Raw genomic sequence first — 24,366 nt, forward strand, 5'->3', positions numbered from 1 at the left:
ACGGCTCTTTATCTCAAAACTTGATTTTTGCAATAATACAGATATAATCCCTCGTCATGTTTATATTACATTCATATGTAAAAAAACTCAGGTTTATTTTCAGTTTGTACAAATTTTAATTTCAAACTCTCAGATTTCGCTAAATTAGTGCGAATGGGATAAGTGGGAAAGGATAAAAAAAATACAATCATATATTAAATTCTCTTTTATTAACTTAAGTATCACAAAGTATAAATGTAAGTTTACCCTTTCACAGTATATTTACAAAACATTGATATTGTACCATATAAGAATATTCGTTATTCCTGAATGGTTTCAACCGCGTCATGCAATTGTGGTATATTTCAGTTGAAATAATCTCTTCGAACTACACGCCTTTACTCATATTTAACCATGACCTTATGATATGAACGACTCATCGCATACAAGGTATAAATCGTTAAACATTAAAGTTCAAAACCAAAAGGGCAATTTTAAAACAAAATAATTACGAAATGACTTCTTACATCATTATAAAGATTCAATTAACATCTGCTTGTAACAATTATATGTTTATTATTTTCTGACTCGTCAAAGAGTTATAAGTTTTTCTGTTGGAATCAAACTAGATGTCCACTACTTACTGCGTAAATATAACTAAAGGTGTGTTTTCTAACATTTACTTTAAAGTGCCATTTATGTAGTGGGTATTTCACAACGATCTCGTAACGCTCTTTATTGTATTTTTCGATTAGCATGAACATCCTAATCATTTTCCTTAAATCGACGTCGTGATATTACATGGTGACCATCCCACATTGCCGTTAATAATACGTGATATTCGTTAAGAATCAAGATAATCGGTCCAAACCTATTATCTTGTTAACAATTTAAATGCTGATAACAGGAATCAAATAAATCTTCGCCAATCATAACTACGACAATACAAAAAATAGTTTCCTTGAAAAAGTTGTTTAGTTTCCTCAACAAAGGAAAATTGATTATTTCTTATGCAGAAATCGTTTGCTTGTTTTAAGTTTACAAGTACTTTAATATAAAAACTATAATTTGTTTGCATCATTTTTTTATTCAGTTTGGTAGATTTTTCAACGGACTTGTAGATGTGATGGCACGAGTAGGATTTTTTGTCTATTGCCATTTTTGTGATTAGTTAATGAATAAGAGCTTGGATCGGTTTAATATTCTATGATTTTTGTTGTTTCATTTATACAAGTCATGGTGCAATATGAGGAAAAGTCACGCGTGTTTACTTACCTAATGCTAGTTATGTACTTAGGTACTTACATTGTGTACTTAGACCGCCCATACGAAGACTAGTCGCAAATACGGATGTTGTCGATGAAGAAAATATAACAAAATAATACTTATATTTACTGTTTGTTACGTACAGTGTAATATACGATCAGTTGACTCTACGTTCAGTCGACTAAATAAAACATAACGTTTCTCTACCACAGTGTTACCGTATCCGCACCCAGTCACTTTGTTACCTTCTAAATACTTATAATAATCGGTTGAATAAATTATACCTACTATCACTAACATTACTATGCGATTCGAATTCCGTCGTGATTGGGACACGCGTTGTATATTTAAAAGCATAAGTCAATGTCATCTCTGTTTCAAATAATAAGCCATTGACTTGTCTTTAAAAAAAATGACAATCTATCGTTATGACTGAATCATAAGACAAAATGGCGGTGCACGCAACGCGATGGAATTCGGCTCTCATAGCACTCACTTATACTACGGTATCTACTTATAATACAAATAATAGCTTACTTCTAGTTGAGCTTTGTTCTTAAATCGCAGTCAGGACGATCAACGAGATTCCCGTTTTGTACTTAAACCGATTAATTGATACGAGTTTGTCATTCTCTATTAGGATACAACCTTAGTCGTTATGACAGCTCTATCACTTAACATTCGAATGACGTATGTAATGGAATGTAGAAAAATACTCTTAACATAACAACAACAATATAAATTAATTATTGTATGCGGTGCGCGTCGAGCTCTGAGTACCAGCTCGTATTACCATCATGAGCCAGCAAATTTGCAAACACGACGCCCTATTTGTTTCATGTGTGAACATGCAGCAAAAGGCGTATAAATGAAACAGGTCGCCATACCTTTGTGTCGCTAACGAGAAGGCTCTAGGAAGTAATACGTAGATAGTGCTGGCGAGTGAACAACGCAGTCGGTATTGTGATAATGTAAGGGAATGTGCATACACACAGTGTATGTACACGGCGGCGATGAGCTTCAGTACAGTGTGGTTCAGTGGCAGGGGTCACTGCGAGGCGACGGCGCCGGCCATGCGCTGGCGCACGTCGCCGAGCGCGGAGCCGTTGCCGAACCCGTTGAGAAGAGGCAACATCCTCTCCTTAGTTTCCATCTTCACCTTTTCCGTCTCCGCCTTCACTTTGGCTTTGTCCTTCTGCAAAACATTAATGATTAGTTACGTGCCGTTGCATTACGATGCAGTAATTATGTAAATTGATTTTATATACCGTAAATAAACTTATTAATCATTGTGAAATATGTGGCTTCTGCACGATCGTACTGCCGCCATGCCGCTAGTTAATAGTTACTACTGACGAAGAAGGTTTACTTTACCCTACTATGTTCATTGTGTGTGTATGATATGTATCCATTTATCTATTTACAAAAGATACCACATATGTTTATATGAAAGAATTAGACTATGGAACAATAGTCTTGTCTCGCTCAGAAAAAAAGAATTACCGAATAAAATGAACACAAAAAAAGGGAAAACCATAAACTAAATGCACTTACTTTGGCTTTCTTGAGGTAGGCCTGTTTGTAAAAGTCTGAGAATAGATAATAGAAAAGTACGGCGTGCATTCCGATCCACCAGACGAACGCGCGAGGGTAGTCGCAGTCAATGAACAGAAGTTGGAAAGCGTGGAGGAACACCATCACGAATTGAACCTGAGGACAAAATGCACTTAATTAAAATATCTGTTACATGCAACTTACTAATAGGTAACGAGCGTACCTAGTATATACATAATACATTATTATATAGTGTCTCGTGACTACAGTATAAATCAGTAACTAGTGGCGAATTTGTTACTAATCTGGAAAAGTATATACCTAGCTACCTGCAATATGATCTAAGAAAACGAGCTTGAAACAACTTTAGGCGTTTTATTCCAGAATGCTAGTTTTCCGTTTGTACGGACTATTCAGTGGCTAGCGGGGAACCAAACCGACATTAGACGTTTCAAAAACGTGCATCCAAGCCACTGTGTAAATGTCATTCGTTTTTGAAAAACAATAGTTAATTAAATTCATTCGATAGACAACTATTTTAGAATGTCAAGGAAACTTTCAAAAAACAAAACATTTGAGAATAAGTTTATGAACGATATGAGTAGGTACATACCATCTGAAGAGCGGTGAGGTATTTCTTCCACCAGAGGTACCTCTGTACTTTAGGGCCAAGCGCCGCCAAAAGGTAGTACGAATACATAATAATGTGTACGAACGTGTTCAGCATACCGAAGAAAGTAGAGTGACCACCTGACAGAAAAAAACATAGTTAGTTAACAAATAAATTTTAATATGGTGTACTTTATTTACATTATCAACATTTCAGAATCCGGGACCCATAGGTACGAATTGCATCGACGAAATGATTGTATGCAAATATGCTATGACATCAATATAAAACGATAAATCCACTTTAAATTGTCAATTTCTAAGACTTTACGAGTAAATAACTGTTAGCTTTACGAGCTCTTGTATTTAATTTGTACATGTTTTTGTAAAGTCTAATAAACTGACCGGTTAATAGCGGTACAGTGACAGTCTAAATATAAATCGTGGCGTTACTCAAATCAAATAACACTTATCTTTCTAGAAAAATCTTAATAATGATTTGCTAGACGTTCAAACAATCTTCGTCGTACACTTTATTGCTGCTCAAATATTATGTTGGTGGAACGCGTTTCTATGAGTAGACATTATGGATCGAGAACATGATACTCGTTTTTAGACATAATATATTCAAACGTACAAGGAAATCTTTTTTAAGAATTATATGTTCTGGAGAATTCGCTACAACGTCAATGACGAATATTGTCATTTTCTATTCAAATATTATGCGTGCTTTGTCAAATCCTAGTTTCAAAATAAATAAGGCAATGTGCTATTTCTGTCACCTTCTTTTTATAGTTTAGGAGTTTATACAGAACTGGTTTATTCAACAAGTTATTTTAGTTGGTAAACTATTTTACTAATTAGTATCAATTAACGGGAAATGTAATTGACTTATATCAATATAAATTATGATGTCATGTAAGTCTAAGCATATATATTCTAGTAAGTTAAGTGAGCATAAGTATTATTTGATTAACCTTTTAACACAAACTGACAAGCATGTGCTAAGTATAAAGAGATTAATCAGTACAAAACCATTATTACACAATGGAAAATAAATTGTTACCTACATCTTAGTTCTAACATCGACAAACAATAGCTTATAATTAAAGTATTATTTATTAAAATAGGACATAACCATCAACCAAAACAATTAGAAATAACTAACTTTAGTAGTCTGCTTTTCTCTCAATTTTATAACGTTTATAGCAAGGATAGAACAAAGAGGTTTTAAAAATTACAAAATATTTTGGTAAACCCCCACAAAATCCCACATGAAACAAAAAGTGTCGGTTGGCTGATTAACTTAATGTATGGGTTATATGAGTTATAAATTGTTTTGTTGCGTGCATTATTTTTTGGTTTCTTGAATAAAGGTCTAAAAACATATTAAATGTAGCTAAATTAATTACATGTCCATTACATCATCGGGAAAAACATTCTATAAAAAAATAGATTGTTCTTTCGACGGAATCTTACCAAGACCTTTCTGTAGGCTAGACACAAAATAGCTTATAAAAACGGCTATCTCTGTTTTTTATGGAGTCTTATTCCAAAGAACCTATAATTATGATGTTTTGATACAAAAAACACGGAACTAGACGGTCATCACAGATCGTAGTTGGTATTTCCAGTGGAAAAGGGACGTCACTTTGAATTATTGATGATGCGATTGAACGAAATAATAAGATAGGTGATTCACCTGTTATGAATTACGTAACTTTTTAACAATTTGCAAACAATATGCATATGTGAAGTGCATCTTCGGTGTCATGAGATGAAACGTAAAACACAAATATTTAGAAAAAACTTAATTATAGATAAATTATTGCATTTGGTTTTTTTAACTTTTTGACAAAATCTTTTCAAAATTAAGACCTTAGTTACTGAACTATTCTCGTGTATTTCAGAAAAAATACACATTTTAATACACAAAGCAAAGCCGGTCTCTCGACCGCACTCTTAATTAAATTTCTTATACTCAAACTTAGTATGAGATACAGATTTCGGAACAGAAATGGGATAGTTACATTGTAGGAGTGGACGACGTCTGGTCTACCTTGGTCGAAAATATAGATAGTTGTCATGTACTAACCTGGCGTGAACTTGACTCCGAACCACACGGACATAGGCATGATGCCGTGATGAATGACATGCAGCTTCGACACATGGTCAAACTTCTTGCGCATTACGAAGAAGATCTGAAAACCAAATTACATATATTTGTATAAGGATAAAAATATAATTTATTGTAGTAGTTGAGCTTTATGCAGTGCATTTTGTAATTTAAGACTTGATTTTTTCGACTGACTCCTCAATACAATTTCCGTAATGTGTAACATGATAGCTTTTATCTTTATTTAGATATTTTTTATTAATGGACACTGGACATAAAAAATCAATGTTCCTAACACCTCAGCAAAAACCACCTTCTCAATTTATTAAATTCCCAATCGTTGACTGTAGTGGGCATAGCACAAATTGAAGGAAGTAAACAAGTTGCTCTAATATTGAATGTAGTGCCTACAAAGAGTGGATAATGTAAACAAGGCGTGCTGACCGTACCAGTTCCGGAAATAAACATAGTTAAAGTGGCCGGCCGCGGCCTTGACACTGACTATTTAATAACTCAGCGAAAATTACGTTAGATATCCGAATGCATAAGTCGGCGAAGGCAGTCCACTATTGCATTTTAAGGTTCGATACATAATAACGATGGTTTTTGAACCAAACAGCTGCGCATATTTCACAATACGCCGACACTGTGGGAGGCTCATTATACCATGAGATATACATATCTCCATGACATTTACTACTCCTCTGTCTTCTTTATGTTTTATTGAATTCGTGAAAAAGACTATCAATCGTTCGTTTATTGTTGATGTGATTGGATAATTTTATACGGATGGACCTTATTAAATAAAATGTACCTATATAAAATACTAATCACGCACTCTTAGTGCGTGTAATATTTCTAACGATGTTATAATGAACAAAGATCCTACGAATAATGAATATTCATTAGTCAATATTAAAATATCTAGTGTTTGCAGAACTAGCTAATAGCTAGCTAGCTTCAAATAAGCAATAGAACCATATTATTTTGCAATGTCTAATCTAAATGAATACCTCACACATTTCATAAATTAGGAACAAGTGCCACCCAAATAATATAATAAATAAATACCTACTTATGTTTCTTATATAGGTAAAGACGTGGTGGCAAATATAATATAATCAGTATACAATAAACAAACAGTCAAATTATTCAATAAAATTTATGTTATTCAATATCATGTATATCTAATAATAATTACATTAATATGTATTATGTTCGATAGCAAAAATAAGATATATTTTTAGCAATAATACATACACTACTAAAGTTGCTTTAATACTGGTAGTGTGTTTGTTAAACACTCGAGATTTTTCCTTTACGATTTCCGTCTTAAGTTTTGTTCAATGTGCGCATCATTTTAAGGCACCCATGGATATTTATATTTTTCTCGAGATGAAGTACGCGTATTTAAAACGATGAATACAGTTCAAGATTTTGTCACACAATCTTGATCAAATATCTAATTGATCGAGAATAGATATTATACCATTGGGAAAATAAACACCACTAATAATTATAATTGTAGATGATAACATTGAACTACGCCGACTGAACTACAATAAAAAACAGCCTTCGTGGAATCTTGTCCATTGTTATTTCGATTGATACTAGAATAATTGAATCTTCGAAGCTCATGAGCATCACGGAAATCTTATTATGGTGGACAATTAAACGAAGTGCGTCGATTTTGTTCTGTTCGAAATTTACTTACCGTATCGAAGAATTCTGTGAATTTTGAGAAATAATACCACCAGCAGCCATGCACTGTCTGAAATAAATAAAAAACATAAAAATAAATTAGTTTATGTACTACTGTTTAGATATACTTAATTAAAATTATGTTATTTTTTATTCAATAGTATATTATAGTGTATAAGTCTTGCATAATCTTTAAATCGTGTTGTCATTTGTGTACATACTCATATGTAACCGATTTATATAATAAGCTATAAATACCTACTCGTAGTTTCATAAGATAAAAACAAAATATGCGCAGAACGCGTGCTCTGTGCTTATTTACGTCCAGCTTCACAAATTGCAATAAGTATCTACTATGTAATTATGTGGCGATGCGAATGAACTTGAAGGCAAACAACCTTAGTTCACCTAAGCCTGAGACATGTGCAACTCTGTGTACTACTTCAAACTAATTGTGACAACTACACTGACAATACTCAAATATCTAAACGCTATTTTATGGCCCTGAATCTTCTCGCAATATTAACATAGCGGGTCTGTCACGTAAGTAACGTACCCCTTCTCCGTTTAAAAACTAGACCACTATTCACATTTTATCAAATTAGTAGGTAATTCGTTCATTGGACGATTTGCTCTATCCACTAATAAGCAATCTTGATAATTTTGATTCGTACCAACGGTTTTCAAGTAAAAAAATATGCATATAGTGGGGCAGGTCAGTCTATTGCAGCTATATTATTTTGCCCGTTGTTTTACTTGTTTATAATTCTTATAATGATTTACGAGAGAATTATGCCTACCTACTGCCTATAAGGCTAACCAGTTATTGCAGGGGCAAAGTACTTCTAATATAATCTCATGATTATTGAAATCAGAAGCAAGGCATGTGTGTATGCAGAACAAAGGCTTTATGTTTCTATTACATATTTATGAATTACTTATTCATTAATCAGAGGATTTCCTACTACTAACTACTATTAACAACCAAGTGATTGTCAAGTAATTTCCTATTAGTTCTTTAAGTCATTTCTTCAGGATATGCTAAGTCCGCAACCCACACATGACCTGTGTTGTCTATTCGAGACTTATCCACTTCCTCATACTAGGAGATGCTTGTTCAGAAGTGTCGCAGGGATTGATCTAATTTATTACTATTTTAATGTTACCTATTAAAAAATGCCTAATGTGATGAAAAAAAATCTGTCTCTATCTGATCTCAAATCAACAAAGAATAAGTTCACTTACATTTCCCTATAGAGTTAAGAATATATCAAAAATGGTGACAACAATATGTTGTACGTGATATATTTAGGATGCAAGTAAACATAAGTTATGCAAGAGTATTTCTTACCCGTATCGCAGCCGGTGAATTTGAATAGTCTACGGGTTGACATCTGAAACTGTACGTAGTAAACCATCCGCTCACTATACTCTGTGCCAAAGAAATTACATAAATTAGTAGATACACCTTGTCTAGCATTTAAATAAATAAGCCATGCACATTTCTAAAAAAGTAAACAACAATAATAAATTAATCGTGATATATTACCTCGTTGAAGAGCCAGCAGCTGAATATAACTTGGAACAAATTGTAATATATCAAAACGGTTTTTAACTCGAACGGTTTCCTATTTTCCATTAGTTTCGGTCCTAAAACCTGGGGAAAAAACATAATATGAGTATAAAAAACACCTATAATTGATGAATCATATTTAAATCTCATGTTATTTAATTGGGGTCTGTTTTATTTTATTACGTAACATAGTATTTATTTACAACAAACGGCGGTAAATTCCAATGGAAAACATTCCTTAATGATGTATAATTTGCTTGACGTGATATCAATTGTTAATCGATCTAGTGACGTATGAACCGTAGTCATTAAACTGACATAATAATAAAGTACTTACTTTGACTATGAAGACGTATGTGAGACATATGGCCAGCGTCGGGAAGGGTGACGACATCAGGAACCAGTCTTTCACCCTCTGGTCACTTTTGTTGTCCATCAGGTCATGGTACCCCTCGACTAGCCTACTAAGCGCCTCCATTTTCACTATAACAATCACAACGACTTAATTAAACTGTGTTCAATGTACAAATAATGCACGATCACTTTTATTTTTGTTTGGATTGCGTTAACATAAAGGTGTGAGCACACGGTATCACAATTGCAGAATGAGAGGTTTCGGGTGTAGTAGTAATTTGAGCCGCTTACTCTCGAGCGTCGAGTTTATCGAATGTCAGGGTGGACGGGATACCGAGCCGATTCCAATCCTCTCGGCAGCGTACGTCTCAAGAGAATAGTGACATACCCGAGTACATCAAACGTGCAAGAAACAATTTGTGGCAAACACGCATTGCAGTAAATAGTTCTAATGAAAACGACCTCCAATTGATAATTTGCGGTTTTGTTATCACCTCTTTGGGACAGGTTTCACATGAAGTTCCGATGCCCGAGAAGCTCTTGACGATTGCCACATAGAGAATTTCCCGGATAGTTTTGTATGCAAAATCTCTAAAATCTGTTTCCCCTGTTTTGAGAAGGCTTACCTATAGAGGCCAGTCTACCTAATTTCGATGAATATACATTTGAATCAGTCTGAATCGATACTGTACTTTCCCACCCCTGACTGTATAACTGCGAACACTATATCCGTTTTGCAATATTTTCAATCTGGTCGGTCGACTTTGCCCCACCTTAACTTTATCCTTCAAAACTGCGGAGAAAAGTTGACAGAGGCTTTGTTGTGAAATTATTTGGCATTTTATTTACTTAAACTTAATTAACGTGATAGCAATGCTACTTGTTCTAAATACGGTTGTTCTTGACATACTAAATATATATATTTTTTCAAAATACTTGAATTGTACTATAATTAATAGACTAATTGTAACAAAATAATTTTAGATAAAAAAATATTATTTATGATGTCCGGTTGTTTAACAAAAACAGTACGAGCTATTTCAGCAAACAAGGAATACATTTAATTTTGTTGCGCTAATGAAACAATGTAGACGGTATGTGGTAAGAATATGTACCTCTACATATAAGACAAATGCATTTTGTTTTATTCATTTATAACCATTTTTTTATTTCTTCACTGTAAAGGACAACTAACACCCATACTTTTGTCCCCATTCAATAAAATATCACATTGATCATAACATGACTGTGCGTTTCAAGGTAAAACAATTTTGGGAATTTCTCAACATATTTTTAAAGCAATTTATGTGATAGATTGGGTTCTTCAGGCCTTCGAATTATAATGTTTAAAATATTATTTTCTTGAGAACAACGAATAATCGGTTAGAGTAACATATTCACAATATTTTTTACGAGTATCACCGAAACATTACTTTTCATTCACATTGATCAGATGACCTTCACATTAAAATAAAAGCAAGCACAATCTATGTACACACATTGTTCAAAGTTTAAGTATGTCTTAAATTTTAATAATACATAAAGATTCAACAATTTTATTACGTACTGCAAGTAATTAAACACAACTATTAGTTTAACCTACTAATACGTAACGTAGGTTAAGGTTATGTGATTACTAGCCGGTCGTGACAATCACCATCGACCGCGTATTCATTTCTAAACTCTTAAGACACGACAGTGTGTTTAAATCCCTACAGGCTCTAAGTCCAGCTGATACACTTCTTACTTAATATCCACGTTTTTGTCACTCTATTATTTGTAAACGATGTTATTAACATGATCACCTTTGATACCAAAGAAAGCACATTAACATAAAGAAATTAATTTTTAATAAACTCATATTTTTTTAATAAAGTTCTTACGAGATTTATAAACATCTGAAAACCCATTCACACCCAACCAATCCAAGGTTAATTGCTTGTACGTGAATACACTTGCAAGAATGCCTTATTTTTCGTGCATCGCGTCACCTTGATAAGTTATGCTACAATTTTAGGGCGTAAATTTCATACCTTCATCACTGTAGTATGACCTACTTCACAAACCTGTTGGTAAATCAGTGCAGTCAAACTATTGGAATGAAATACTCAAGGTTCAGTTTTCATCGAACCTTGTAAAGATGTCGAACAGCATTACAACCGCTCATTATCGATAACATTAACGTAAGACTCGTCGAAATTATTTAATAAATTATTAATGTTATTATATCAAGCTTTGGGAGACTGAGAACATTCAATTACTTAAATTTGCTGTCTCGTTTCCTTTTGGGAAAGATAAAATTAAATGACAACTAGCGATGTGTAAATGGATATAATTTTAATGGGTTTGTCTTGACAGATTTATGAATACAATTTATTATTGTTGAGATGAATGACTCACGCTTTCAATGGACCCATAGTATAAAAATAAAAAATAAACATTATTAATATGTTCTATTATAAAACAGTTACAAAACTGCTGCCCATCTAATATTATTTTGTGCTCATTTAACATTTTAAGCATAGCACATACCTCCCTCGACCTGACCATAGTAAACTTTCAGCTCTATGTAAGTAGTAAATGTTGTTTTTATTGATATGACATCGCCTTAAGTATAATAAGTACCAGGAAACCCAAGCATTCAGAAAGAATTAGTCATCTACTGTCATCCTGTGTGGTAGATACAACAATACTTATTCACCGTTATTATGTTGGATAAAACAAGCAAGAATCAAGATGGTCGAAGCTCCGATTAAAGCTTAATAAAACAGAGGTCACAAATGATTACTATTAAACAATCAATTTGGATCAATTATAAAAACTTTTAATGTGCTAAGCATAAAAAAACCGTAATAATTTAAATATAATCAATTCCCACAAGATTCAAAGACTGGTTTACCGGAGACATAATATGTTTTTACGCATAGTATTTTTAGCGAGATCAATGAACTTATACGGCCATTCAGTAAAGTTCCGCGTGTTTATAAATATGTAAGTACATTACATAACAACAGGTTACAGGGTGTCGAAATATGAACTAAAGTCTATTTATATTTTATTTAAAGTGATCATCATGATCATCATTAGTTGTCATCTTATATAATGCATAATATTTTGTTGATGCTCAGCGTAGGATTACTTCGTCCTATTAAAATCCACATCGCGTATTTTTTATGCCTAATCATTGTTATTTATATGACATCTACTTAATATAAATTTTCTGTAACCTTGCTTTAGTGGAAAAATACGATAACTAGCAAACTTGTCTGACTTAACATTAGATTGTGTACAGAAAACTGCATTTTAAAACTGTAATCTGGATTTCAGTTCTATTGTATAAAAATTTTGGTTGCAAGATGTGTATATTATTTTTGGGTTTTTACAAAGTTTTACATAGGTATACGCTTATTTTTAGTTTTTATACGATACATATTTTTAAGTAATTGCCAAAACATATCTATTCAAAACCGTGAGACTAAATGAATAACAAATAAGTTGGACCAAGGATCCTGTTTTAAAGGTCCAATGTCCAATCCATCAATAGTTCATCTAAAAATAGACATTAGATAATTACCACGACTTGGACAGAAGGCTCCGTAGTCCAACTTGTTATTTAAACATAAAACATGGACCATGATCTCAGGAGTGGTCTCACAATCATGTTTTCGTGAATATATGAATATCACGCATTCCAATAAGGATAAGCTATAAAACTGTGCAATAGATAATTTAGTAGGATACACTTGAGATTATTTCAAGTAGTTGCGATATTACACGATTTGTTTTGTAATAATAAATATAATTAATGACTTCAAATGATTTTAGAGGCCTACATTAATTTTACTTGAGCAAACACAACGAGACCAGATGCGAAACAGATACTGTCAAAGTAGAATGATGTTAACGACTTATTACGGGTATTGGTATAAACAGAAATCAATGTATTCTACCGTAATGTATTGCCAATAAAACTATTGAATATGCCAAACATATCAGATTCTAGAATCAGTTACTTGTCAAGATAAATATTTGAATGGTAGCCTTAATTCCTAGTCATTTTATAAGTGCTCAAGTGACACAGCTTTATGCTACACAAACACTTACATATTATAATTTACGTATATGACGAAAATATTTTTATTAAAGTTAAAATACGGAAATATGAAAAATAGCTCTGTATTACTATTATTATGATTTTTGGATAATTAATAAACGCAAAGACTTGCTCAGCTCAACGATCGCATGAAATTTTCATTAAAATATAATGATTACAATAAAGGAACATAATGAAAAGGTCGAGAAAAATCCACGTCTTAAAAGAACAGCAATACAAATACTACGCGGGCAAGTGGCTGGCTAATACTAAAGTTTACTACTAAAAGTTGATATAGGGTACTTGATCTTGTAGTATCCATAGAATAATCACACGCTCATGTAAAGTATATTATAAAATCTCGGAATACTACTCTTGATACCTAAAAGCGACATTATGTAACGAGAAAAACTGGTAGCATTTTGTTATTTATAGCTCGAGCTATGACAACAACGCATGATTAACAAACCAAGTACGTGTCGGGTCACGCAAAATGTAGAGTTCCATTGTTGGGAGCGGAATGTACCAGAATTTAACATAGTTTTATCAGATTAATCATTTATTAAAACCAGATATTACCGAAAATCACTACTGAAACGCACTAACAGACGTTTGAAAAGCGAACTACTTTTATGCTTTTTCTCAGATTACAGAGCAGTCTTTGTATTCGCACTAGTTTGAAACTTTTAAAACACGTTGATAATATAGACATATCATTTAAAACCATAGGCACTTATTGTTCAAGTAAGGACCCCAACAAAATACGACAATTAATTAAAGTAAGTTACGATTTGATGTAGAGCGTGAAAACAAAACAATTAACAATCAAGAAAGTATGAATAAAGAGCGAACGATTTCTGAAGAGACCGGCTTATATGCCCAAGCTTTCCATTAAATTCGTCATTACATTCAGAAGTAATAAGTAAAAGCACTACTTATTACAATTATGTTTTTATTATCATCATTTCCTTTGAATACGAGTGCATCTGTAAAGTATGTAATTCTCTTTGTAATAAAAAATAATACATTTCGTTTCGCGAATTGAAATAACGGGTTTTCAACTTAACAGCTTTCTTCGTATAGAAGAGAACAAATATTATTTATTCATTATTGTCATTATAACAAGGGGGTGGTACGGTACGTATTTTGTGCATCAGACGATCGTTTCTGCGAATATGTTTAATAATTTCTCTTTTCTTAGATCACATTCATGACGATTCTGAATAAAGTTGTGTAACAAGTAGGCTTATTCCTATAATACCACAGAGGATACTGTTTAGAGATGCTTAACACCTATATAAAATTTTCAAACTTTAAGTTTATATTATTATAATTATGTATAAGTATTTCGATATGTAAGAAAACTATAAGGAATTATAGTTAATGTTAGTCCAAAAACGAAATTTAGGAACGATAGGACGATATGAGTTTGAGAGTTTTTGATTGTTTATTTATTCCTATAAATTGTTTTAAAAGAAAACAAAAGACACTAACTTGACTTTGAAAATGGATTGCAACATAATTACAAAGGCGTCAGGATTCCTTTGTATGTCGTAACAGCTGTCAAGAGTCGTCACAAACACATTGTTGTAACGGTTATTGACTAGTTATATGTATGCTACTAAGGTGCACATAATTGCTTATGAGTGTTATTACCAAGAATAGACAGATTCTACATAACTGTTTCTAGATAAACTTGCTTACACTTGCACAAAACAAACGACAGATAAAATATTTTTTACCGTGTCGCGAATTCGCAATTGGTTAGCAATAATAAGTCAGTATTTATTATTCTAAAACACTTTTGGCAATTATTTTAAATTTCAATTCTGAAACTCTGTATAACGGCATCGTGCGTTGATTCGAGGATATAATAAAAGAGCTACGATGTGTTGGGACGCGCCATGGCCGCCTGTGCTCCGGCTTTATTACGCATTGACAAAAGCGGCAGCGCGGACGCCGCATACACACGACGTCGTTGACGCATCGGCCGCGCCGCCCGCCGTGTGCTTCTTTAGGGTTGCCGCTAATATTGCTTGTAAACTTCGACGTGATGATATTATCAATTGAATAAATATATTGACGGCAAAATATTGCAATAAAATTAATTAACTGCGCATATAACGAAACTGAATCATCGACATACGATAAAATTTGCAAAATTCGCATGTTTTACTTTTGACCTAGGTTATTAAATGATTGGCAAATGAAAAATTCGGTGTAGCCCTGGTGATCGGCCGTGATCGTCCGAGTGTGGCGTGCACCGCCCTGCGCTCTAATTATTGTGACGACCCTGGCATTATCCATACCGAGCCTATCACCTTATACATATTTGCGTAATTACCTCGCTACTAACAAAGAGCTGTGTTCAATTCATCTCGTTTCCGTTGTAGATGACTAAGATTGCTGACGCTACAATTAATTGCATCGGTGACAAACTGACTGTGAAACAATACCTTCAACGGGGGAATAAGTAATTACCGCGGCACAGGTATTGTATACTTAACTGTTAATTATACTCGTAAGTATCCTTGCACAGATATTATTAGCAGGTATCTAGAACAAAAACATAGTTTCTTCAACCTAAACAAGATTGGCTTGATTGGCTAGATAATAATACGTATGTATAGCTATCATGGTTTACTTGAGAGCTGTAATTAAATACAGTACTATAATTTCAGATTCCCATAAATAATAAACATGGATTTACATCTCACATATACATATTAATATTTTCTTACATTGTATCAAGCTAATAGGAAATGTATCGATATTATTATCATATACACGTGTATGTACAATCATAAGTACATAATATTCGAGTTGATACATTACTAAGTTGTTTTTATTTACATAATTATATAAAAAAAAATCCGACATGTACGTAGGTAATTATTCTCGTTATCAAAAAGTTCATCGCAGCCGGATCCGCTAGCCCTGCTGTGACATACAGGGCTAGTGTGAAGAGCCTTGAAGTTACGAGTTGAATGTCCAAAGCACTAACCAGCAACGTAAATACTACATAATATCCATTTTGGAAATAGTCCTTCACTCTTTGAACGGATACTGTTAACAACTTTTTTATTTTCAAAAACCTTCAGATTTTGCAATGTTTTTTGTATTAATTAGTATTTAAAATTGTTTACGAACTAATAATTATAATGTTATAGTGCATTGTCAATTTTATTACCGCCTATTTTTAATTTTTTTAGAACTTACATAGAATGTAACACAAGTTCTAAATAGAAGAAACCTTAATTTTTTCTGTAGCCTTTTCTTATTATTGTTTTATTTCAAAGATAAAAGCCATTACATGTCATTTAGTGAAGAATTTGTAGAACAAGAATAGCAGGCAGATGATTTTAGTTTTTAAAAAGAGTGACCTTTTAATATAATATTTTAAATTTATATAGCCGTATTGAAATGAGCTGTATAATAGATAGGAATTTGATTTTATGAACTCGAGCTTCGTCCGACAATGCGCAATCGCATACCGATGTTATTAAATGAATTTTGATTCAGTTTTATAGCTCAAGTCTTTTATTGCATTTATAATGAATCTGATTTGGTATTCAAAATTTATATTATTAATGATCTTACCTAAGTGTCTTTAGGTTGTATTTTTACGTTCTCATTAAACAACGTTACCAAACAACAAACAATCTAATGTTATTTTTATCACACTAAAACGAATTAACTAGAAACATATCAAATTATAATTTTTTATCAAATTTGTAGTTTAATATTCCTTTATACGATTACACTTTTCTTCTTAATTAGGTATATTATATGCAAGTAGTTATTTGATTTATGAGTGTACAGTATTATGTATTTTACCAGCAGAAGACCAATTATTTACAACACAATATAATAAAAAAATAATTTGACCTTACAGACAAAAAGGAAGTAATATCTATGGAAGTAACTGTTTGTTTGAGGTTAATGACCGCCCTCTAAGAATATTTTTAACATATATTTAATTGATAACAATCGCATATCATTAAATTAAAATATAAGATCCATTACTTTATTGTTTTTTTTATTATTTAAACAAGTGAACATATAATATTATGTTGAAAGTTTTGACACACATATTACCCAGATTATTTTCGTTATTTATTCATGCTTAAAAGATATTTCGATAGAGGCTAGCGCTAATACTACGTGGTATATGCGATGTGGTTATTTTGCAACTGTAAGACCTCGAACTATTGAATAATGAATTGGTAACAAAAACAAAATTAACGACTATAGTCACTATAGCAATCCATAAAATGCATTTTAATTAAAAATCTATAAAACACTACACCATTGCCAAATATTAGGTATTTAATAAAGTTTAAAATAAATGGTGAATTATACTTGTCCATTAAATTGTTTGTGTTTACTTATTGTAGCTAGGTATAAGCTCCACACTTTAACATACTTCAGGTTCAATAAAATAAGATATAAGTATAGTAATAAAACTTTTAATCACACTGTACACCCGTCATCTGTGTATCACTGACACACATAATATAATATATTTACTAACATCATTGTAATATTATATTATTAAGCTATGCCACATCACGCCACATCTTTGTGTGATGGTACATAATATATTTTTCTTTTTTGACGAATAGAAACGCAGAATATAAAGCACTTTTCAAGTCCCGTAGTGGCTTTGTTCTTTACCATTGCTATAGAGAACTTTGTAAGTAGATGATTGCTTTACATACAACTTGTCATAATACACAATATAAAAGGAAGATTAAAAGCGTGGAAAGTGTTACTTTGACTTTGTTTAAAGTTTGTTTGTGTATGAGGATTAACTTGTTGGAAGTTTCTCCTTACTGTAAACCATATTGATGATTGAATTAGGTTGGAGAGTGACAGAAAATCCTAAGCTTTGTTGGTTTGTGCGGTTGTAGATACATTAAATTCAATAAAGATTGAATGCATATCATACGGCCTCTTAGGCACTTTTAAGATTATAGAATACACGAGTTTGGCTTCCGTAGGTAAGGTAAAACAAAAATCTTTGAAACACACAACAACACGTGAAGACTACTAAGATGTATACGCATGCTGATTCGAATTGAGATATTCTACTTATCGGAAGTTACAATATAAGTTAGATTGTTATACCGTGGATTTTACGCGAAGTAAGCTGTGCGCATCTCCTAGTTGTGTATTAAAAGTGTATCGTATCAGATATCACAACAATGTTGCAGTGTTGCGTTATCATTATGAGCGTTAAATGTATCTCCGGAACATAAAAGGGGAATCAAGGGGGCGCGGGCGGTTTCCAGTTGCAACACCTGTAATAGCGGCGCGGTTGTGTTGCGAGACGCGAGGACTGACACCGCGATACTTGCGACACTTCCACGGCACTTGACATAGCCGACCACGCTCAGATGCTCATTCCCGAGAGCTCTACAAGTTCAATATCAATTAATTAAAGGCCAAAGAACATCATTCCTTAAATTTTAGCACCAATTTCGTGTAATCTCTTCTCGTTTTTTCGAACTCATATAATGAGAAAAACAATATATTCAGGCAACTGGGAATGTACCTAAATATATATCAACAATATAGCTACGTCCTGAAAAATCCTGGAAAATGTGTCATGAAAAATAAACCTATTCGTATTCTACAATAGTTGAAGAATATTTACAAAAAATCTGAATTTTAAATGTTTATAATGATGGATTTGTAAACTGCAATACGTGCATTGCATATAAGAGTGAACAATGCCTACGAGGAGCGAATAACAAGATAATGATAGAGCTAGGATTATCACTGTGTGAACTAACGTAATTACAGGACGATGTATTTTATAACATAGTTATTAATTGAACAATAAGAACAAAGATATTTCATAAATTGTTGAAGTCTATACAAGTGTTTTAGCTATAACACAACAATATGTATTGTCTATATTAACCTATTCCTCTACCTTAATTAAATTTTATATTCAACCTTAACTTAAAATATCAAAAATATCGCAACACCGTTTGCATGCACTTACGAGTAAACATATATAAAAATATCTGATTAGCAAATGTTATATCTAATTCTATTTACTTACTATCAAACTAATGGTTGACTATGGCATGTGAACAAATAATATAATAATATGTAAATACAACCTTTGAGCATGGAAAACATTTTCCTGAAGTTCCATCGATCGAACACGATAATTTCCATTGATAATATAATTGCACCTGGCACGGCGGCGGCGTCGCAATGACTAATCAAACTAAAAACTTACTAGCGGTTTATTCCGGATGATTTATTAAATAATTAAACGTTACATATTTTTCTGGTCTCATTAATAATGAAGTAATACCTCATCCGGCCTTACTTTATACTCAAATCTCGAAATACAAAATTATCTTAATTTACAATCCTTAGTTCCTTTCATATAAGAGCCCTATCATATAATCACACTAGTTGAAAGATTTTCGCAATAAACTCTTTTAAAATATTCATAAAAAATAAATATTGTATTATATGTTCAAAACGAAAGGAATACATATATAAAAGCATTTATCATAATATATCATAATTGATTTATTAAATTAGTACCTAAATATTTAGACATTTTGTTAATTTAACTTTTACGATGTAGAAACACTTTAATTAACAATTACTTATGTTGATAGTAAAATGATGAAATGAAGCAATATAGCAAGTTGTAAAACACCAGGATCGTGCATAACTAATAAGCGTTGATAACAAACAATCAATATTTACGTATTAAGTGATATAAGTGTAGAGAGTCCAATTACTGGCAGTTTTTACTTTTTATTGGTCGATAAGTAAAACCCTGTAAAAATCAGGATGTATTATCTAGCGTCGAAAGGTGAAAAGGGTACAATTAACAAAATGATGATAATAAAAATGGTTGAAGTAATCAAAGGATCCGTGCGTCCTGCAAATAAAAATGAATTCAATGATAAATTTATAATAATATGCTTGAACTATTGAACACAAACTGTTGCGATCCCTTATTTTTTACACACAAATATAATTTGAATGTCATCGTGATACATGTAGGTACAAGATACATATTTTTTTGTTAAGTCTATGACATTATATTTTCCAAGTTAAACAATCATAGCGTCAAGAGTTATGTTTTTTATGGCGAATGACACTTGAGATGCTCAAGACATTTAGTTCTTGTAATTGTACTCCGTCTGCTACTTTTTTTAGTAAAGTTAAGTGAATAATAAACCTACTTGTGTACCCACATTATGTGACTCTTCAATAATGTGAGTATTGATCAGCAAACGTTTTTATGGATGTTCTAGCCATTATATTGAGGTTTTTTGTATTTTCACATATAAATTATTTTTTAAAACACAAACCAAGTAAACACTTATTATAAGTATTAAGTTTTTGCTTTTAAAATTGCGGCATCAGATATGATCTCCATTTGAATAACATCATTTGCTGTATTTCAATACGCATTTTAATACGCATTTAAAACAAAGAAGGAATCGAGCAAAAAGGTTTTGTATTTTTTGTTTTCATACCTTACTTCCGTACTTATATGAAAATAATAAGCTTTATGGTTTAAGCACAAACATACGCCGCAGTAGAACTCGATTGTAGATTATTTAAATTGTCGGCTGCATATTTGAGGGCCAATGTTAAATATACGTTGAGATCAATGACATAACATAGGTACTAATCATAAGTAGCCTTGCTTGCGCCAAGCACGTGAGGATGCCAAATATGCCACTCAGTCAATTTACACTCTAGATTACAGTTTATTATAATAATTAATCAACCTTCGTTCAATGCCCGATTATACTAAGTAATAAAGAGGTACTGATTATTGATTACATAGGACCATAAAAAAACATGTTGCAGGCAACAACGGCATTTAGTGTATTTAACGATACGGAACGGTAATTAATTAAATCATAAGCATAAAGGATATTATCAGTAAACATCACTGCAACTTAAAATCTTAAACAGATAGTTATCTCGGCCGTGTCCTTTTCATTATAATTCAGTTAAGATGCCGAAGTACCATGGGATAAAAACATCAATCGATTTATTTGTTATTGGCTATTTAATGAACGTTTCACACACATAATTATTTACTAATCTGTTTGACTGTTAATTTGATTAAATAAATTGAATTTATTTATACCAGTATCGTTGGTAAATATTATGGCACACAATACAATAAACAAGAATGACACTGACATTATTGAGCAGTCACAGCTGTCCTTAAAAAGCTGTTAACCACATATATAGGTGTTTGCTAAATAAGCAAATTTCCTCCATGAATTTGGAAAAAACGCGTTAATTTTAGTACCATACGACGTGTTGATTTATGTTCGATGTTAATTTATTCTCATGAGATTTTAGTGACGTAGGTACCTTATGTATATTTGGTTTGAAAATGTTTGATTGGTACTGTAATGCTAGGTGCGTGAAAAAGCTGACCATAATGTGCTTTTACGTAATCTTAATATTTGTTTTTATCAAATATTTGCTTTGGTTATAATTATATCTGCACACAACAGGCATGCAAAACAAAATGCAAATAATGTAATCTCAAGTTGGAAAGGTAACGCATACGATGTATAGCGTCAATAGATCTTAAAGAGGGCTTTGACTGAAGAAGCGTGACAAATAAATAATGGTGTTAGTACAAAGAAAATCATACGTATGGAACTTTCACATAGAAACCTTTGCGTTAGACATGGTCTTGTTGAAGAGGTAAGCTCCTTTTCAACATGTCTGTGGGTCAAGTGTAATCTCTAAATAAGTGTACTTTCCTCCTGCATCTCACTGCAATTGTGTAAAATCGGTAGGTAATGTAAGCATAATATAATAGGTATACCGAGTAAAAAGTAAATGGCACGGAAGGAAAACATTCTTAGTACTGCAGATGTCTTAATCTGGTGACAGGAAACATGCTAATATTTGCTTATATTTATTTTTATGCTGTGAATTAATGACAGCATTTCTATGATTTTTAATAAATATTAACCGAATTGATAATATTTTTATTGAGTTCGGCACGCAAATATGTTGAAATATATATCAAATGTTATTTCAGTAGACCAATCGACCTGTCAATAGACGCAGTTCTATAAGTGGATTTAATAAAAGTACCGTAAACAATGAGATCAAGTTCACCTTTAGATAATTTTCCTTATGATATCGGGAAATCAATTTTAACATTGAACATAAATGAATGGGAAAACTTAGCTGTCCTTACTCTCGAGTAATCATCATCGTCACGCAATTAATTCAATGTTTAAGAACATCGCATTGCTGGCCCGTTATTTTGATCGAGACTACTTTTAAAACGCTTTGACGTCATGATTCTTCTAGAACTATTTACGACGTAAGACTTAACAGTCATCACATACATAAGATTTGCCACATTTCGTGGTTTATAATAATCATAAAGATAAACTATTTAAAATCATTAATGCAGTTTAAATCTACGTAAATACCAAAATCGTTTCTAAATGTTTTAATTCTTAGCTCGCGCTAAGAGCTTATTGCACTCAAAATCTAGGAACAATTAAGTATCGTAGGATAAAAACTGGAATATAGTCTAGAGAATCGATGGCTTTGAAGAATTTACGGCCAAGCTGCTGTTGGATAGGAATAACAATTTTCCAAATACTGCATGCACAATAAAAGAAAGTTTATAAGTCGACCAGCATTAATAATAATTAGATACAAAAATATTATTTAGACCTCTGTATTTTCTTGGAGAGTGCAAAAAAAACTGTAACAGCTTATTTTTATTATTCAAATATAAACGAATTACGTATGATTTTCGTCATTTAGCAGGAATGAGCTCATAATCTAAACAACCGATGCGTTTTGGGTTATTCACAAAAGTTTTGAATATATGGATTTAATTAGCACTTAAAGTGTTAACAACCTCTGCGAGCACGATGTTGATAAGCCGCTTCTGTTCTTATTTACCCAATAGTAAATTTTCATCATAAAAATATATAGATTGCAATAATTTTCGAGAATATATAATTTTTTGCAACTTAATTAAGATACATTTAAAACGCATATTTTCACACTCGCATATAATTACTTTATTTCTAATCTGATTAAACTAAATGTTACCAATACGCCCAATTCTATGAATCAATTTAGTTACGACAATGGATATTACTTCTATTATTTTTTATGTCAACCATGGGTAAAATTATAGGTAAATAGTAATATAAAAAATGTACTACATATTTGGGTGAATATTAATGAGTCTGTCAATCTCGTCTCATTCAAAATTGACTCTACCTTTTTGTTTATATTTCCTGGAAGAGAACACATGCTTTCCTGTACCTACTTCTCTAATTAATCCGTAGAACGGAATCGGGGTGAATTTAAATTAATCACTAGATGGTTCCACCTAAATCTACGAAAATGCGACAAGGTTATTTACATAAAGACCATTATTGATATATAAAATATTATAATCTACAAATCGTGGGTTTAAATATTTTACCGTTGATCGAATTGCATCAACTATTTAACCTCATCATTAATTCGAACGACCATGATGACCATACATTCTATAAATTTATTGGTTATTAATATTCATATTTGCAAGGATGAAAGGATGAAGTAGCTTACTCACGGAACATAATCGAACTTATAAATTGTGAGCTGTTATATATTATATTATAAATCAACTTTTTATAAATGAGAAAAATAGACGTTGCTCTCTTGTTGCAACTATATTGATGAAATGGGTATAATGCTACACAGAAATATACTTACGTACTGATATAAACACATACTGATAAGAATAATATAATTAACATTGTATTTACGGGAAACTAATTCCATTAACGAAGGGGACTACCTTCATTTTACAATTTCTACAGCAATACAAACTTGAGCAACTCTACCATTTATGTGCTTGTATAAATCGGTGTTTCGATATCAACGCTAAATATTCTGTATCAGAACTTACCGGACTAATAAATGCTCCAACACAAGTATTCACTAAAGGCACTGGTGTAATGCAATGCTATGTCTGTTGGACAACGTGCGCAACAGTCAAGATCTACAGCGCGAACTGCGAGGCGCGTGGGCAAATGCGCGGGTCACTTTTACACTAATAATGTTCGCGCG

At 32.3% G+C, this 24,366-nt stretch overlaps 1 protein-coding gene across 1 annotated transcript; it reads right to left on the minus strand.

Annotated features, from left to right (window-relative positions):
* Nucleotides 1–190: 190 nt before the first annotated feature.
* Nucleotides 191–24,366, minus strand: Elovl7 (ELOVL fatty acid elongase 7). The gene is made up of 9 exons (XM_076114596.1): nucleotides 24,206–24,366; nucleotides 9,136–9,281; nucleotides 8,775–8,882; nucleotides 8,577–8,657; nucleotides 7,239–7,295; nucleotides 5,504–5,609; nucleotides 3,413–3,549; nucleotides 2,800–2,955; nucleotides 191–2,440 (listed from the first exon to the last, which is right to left on the minus strand). The coding sequence occupies exons 2-9, from the start codon at nucleotides 9,274–9,276 to the stop codon at nucleotides 2,294–2,296; spliced, it is 933 nt and encodes a 310-aa protein (XP_075970711.1). The 5' UTR covers nucleotides 9,277–9,281; nucleotides 24,206–24,366; the 3' UTR covers nucleotides 191–2,293.

This window comes from Anticarsia gemmatalis, chromosome 5 (assembly GCF_050436995.1).
Source record: "Anticarsia gemmatalis isolate Benzon Research Colony breed Stoneville strain chromosome 5, ilAntGemm2 primary, whole genome shotgun sequence".
Taxonomy (NCBI): Eukaryota; Metazoa; Arthropoda; class Insecta; order Lepidoptera; family Erebidae; genus Anticarsia; species Anticarsia gemmatalis.

Coding starts and splice junctions, on each gene's coding strand:
- Elovl7 (XM_076114596.1), bottom strand. CDS start 9,276: ATGGAGGCGCTTAGTAGGCTAGTCGAGGGGTACCATGACCTGATGGAC. Junction 2,956..3,412: donor ACCTCACCGCTCTTCAGATG/GTATGTACCTAC, acceptor TTTTGTCCTCAG/GTTCAATTCGTGATGGTGTT. Junction 2,441..2,799: donor CCTACCTCAAGAAAGCCAAA/GTAAGTGCATTT, acceptor AATGTTTTGCAG/AAGGACAAAGCCAAAGTGAA.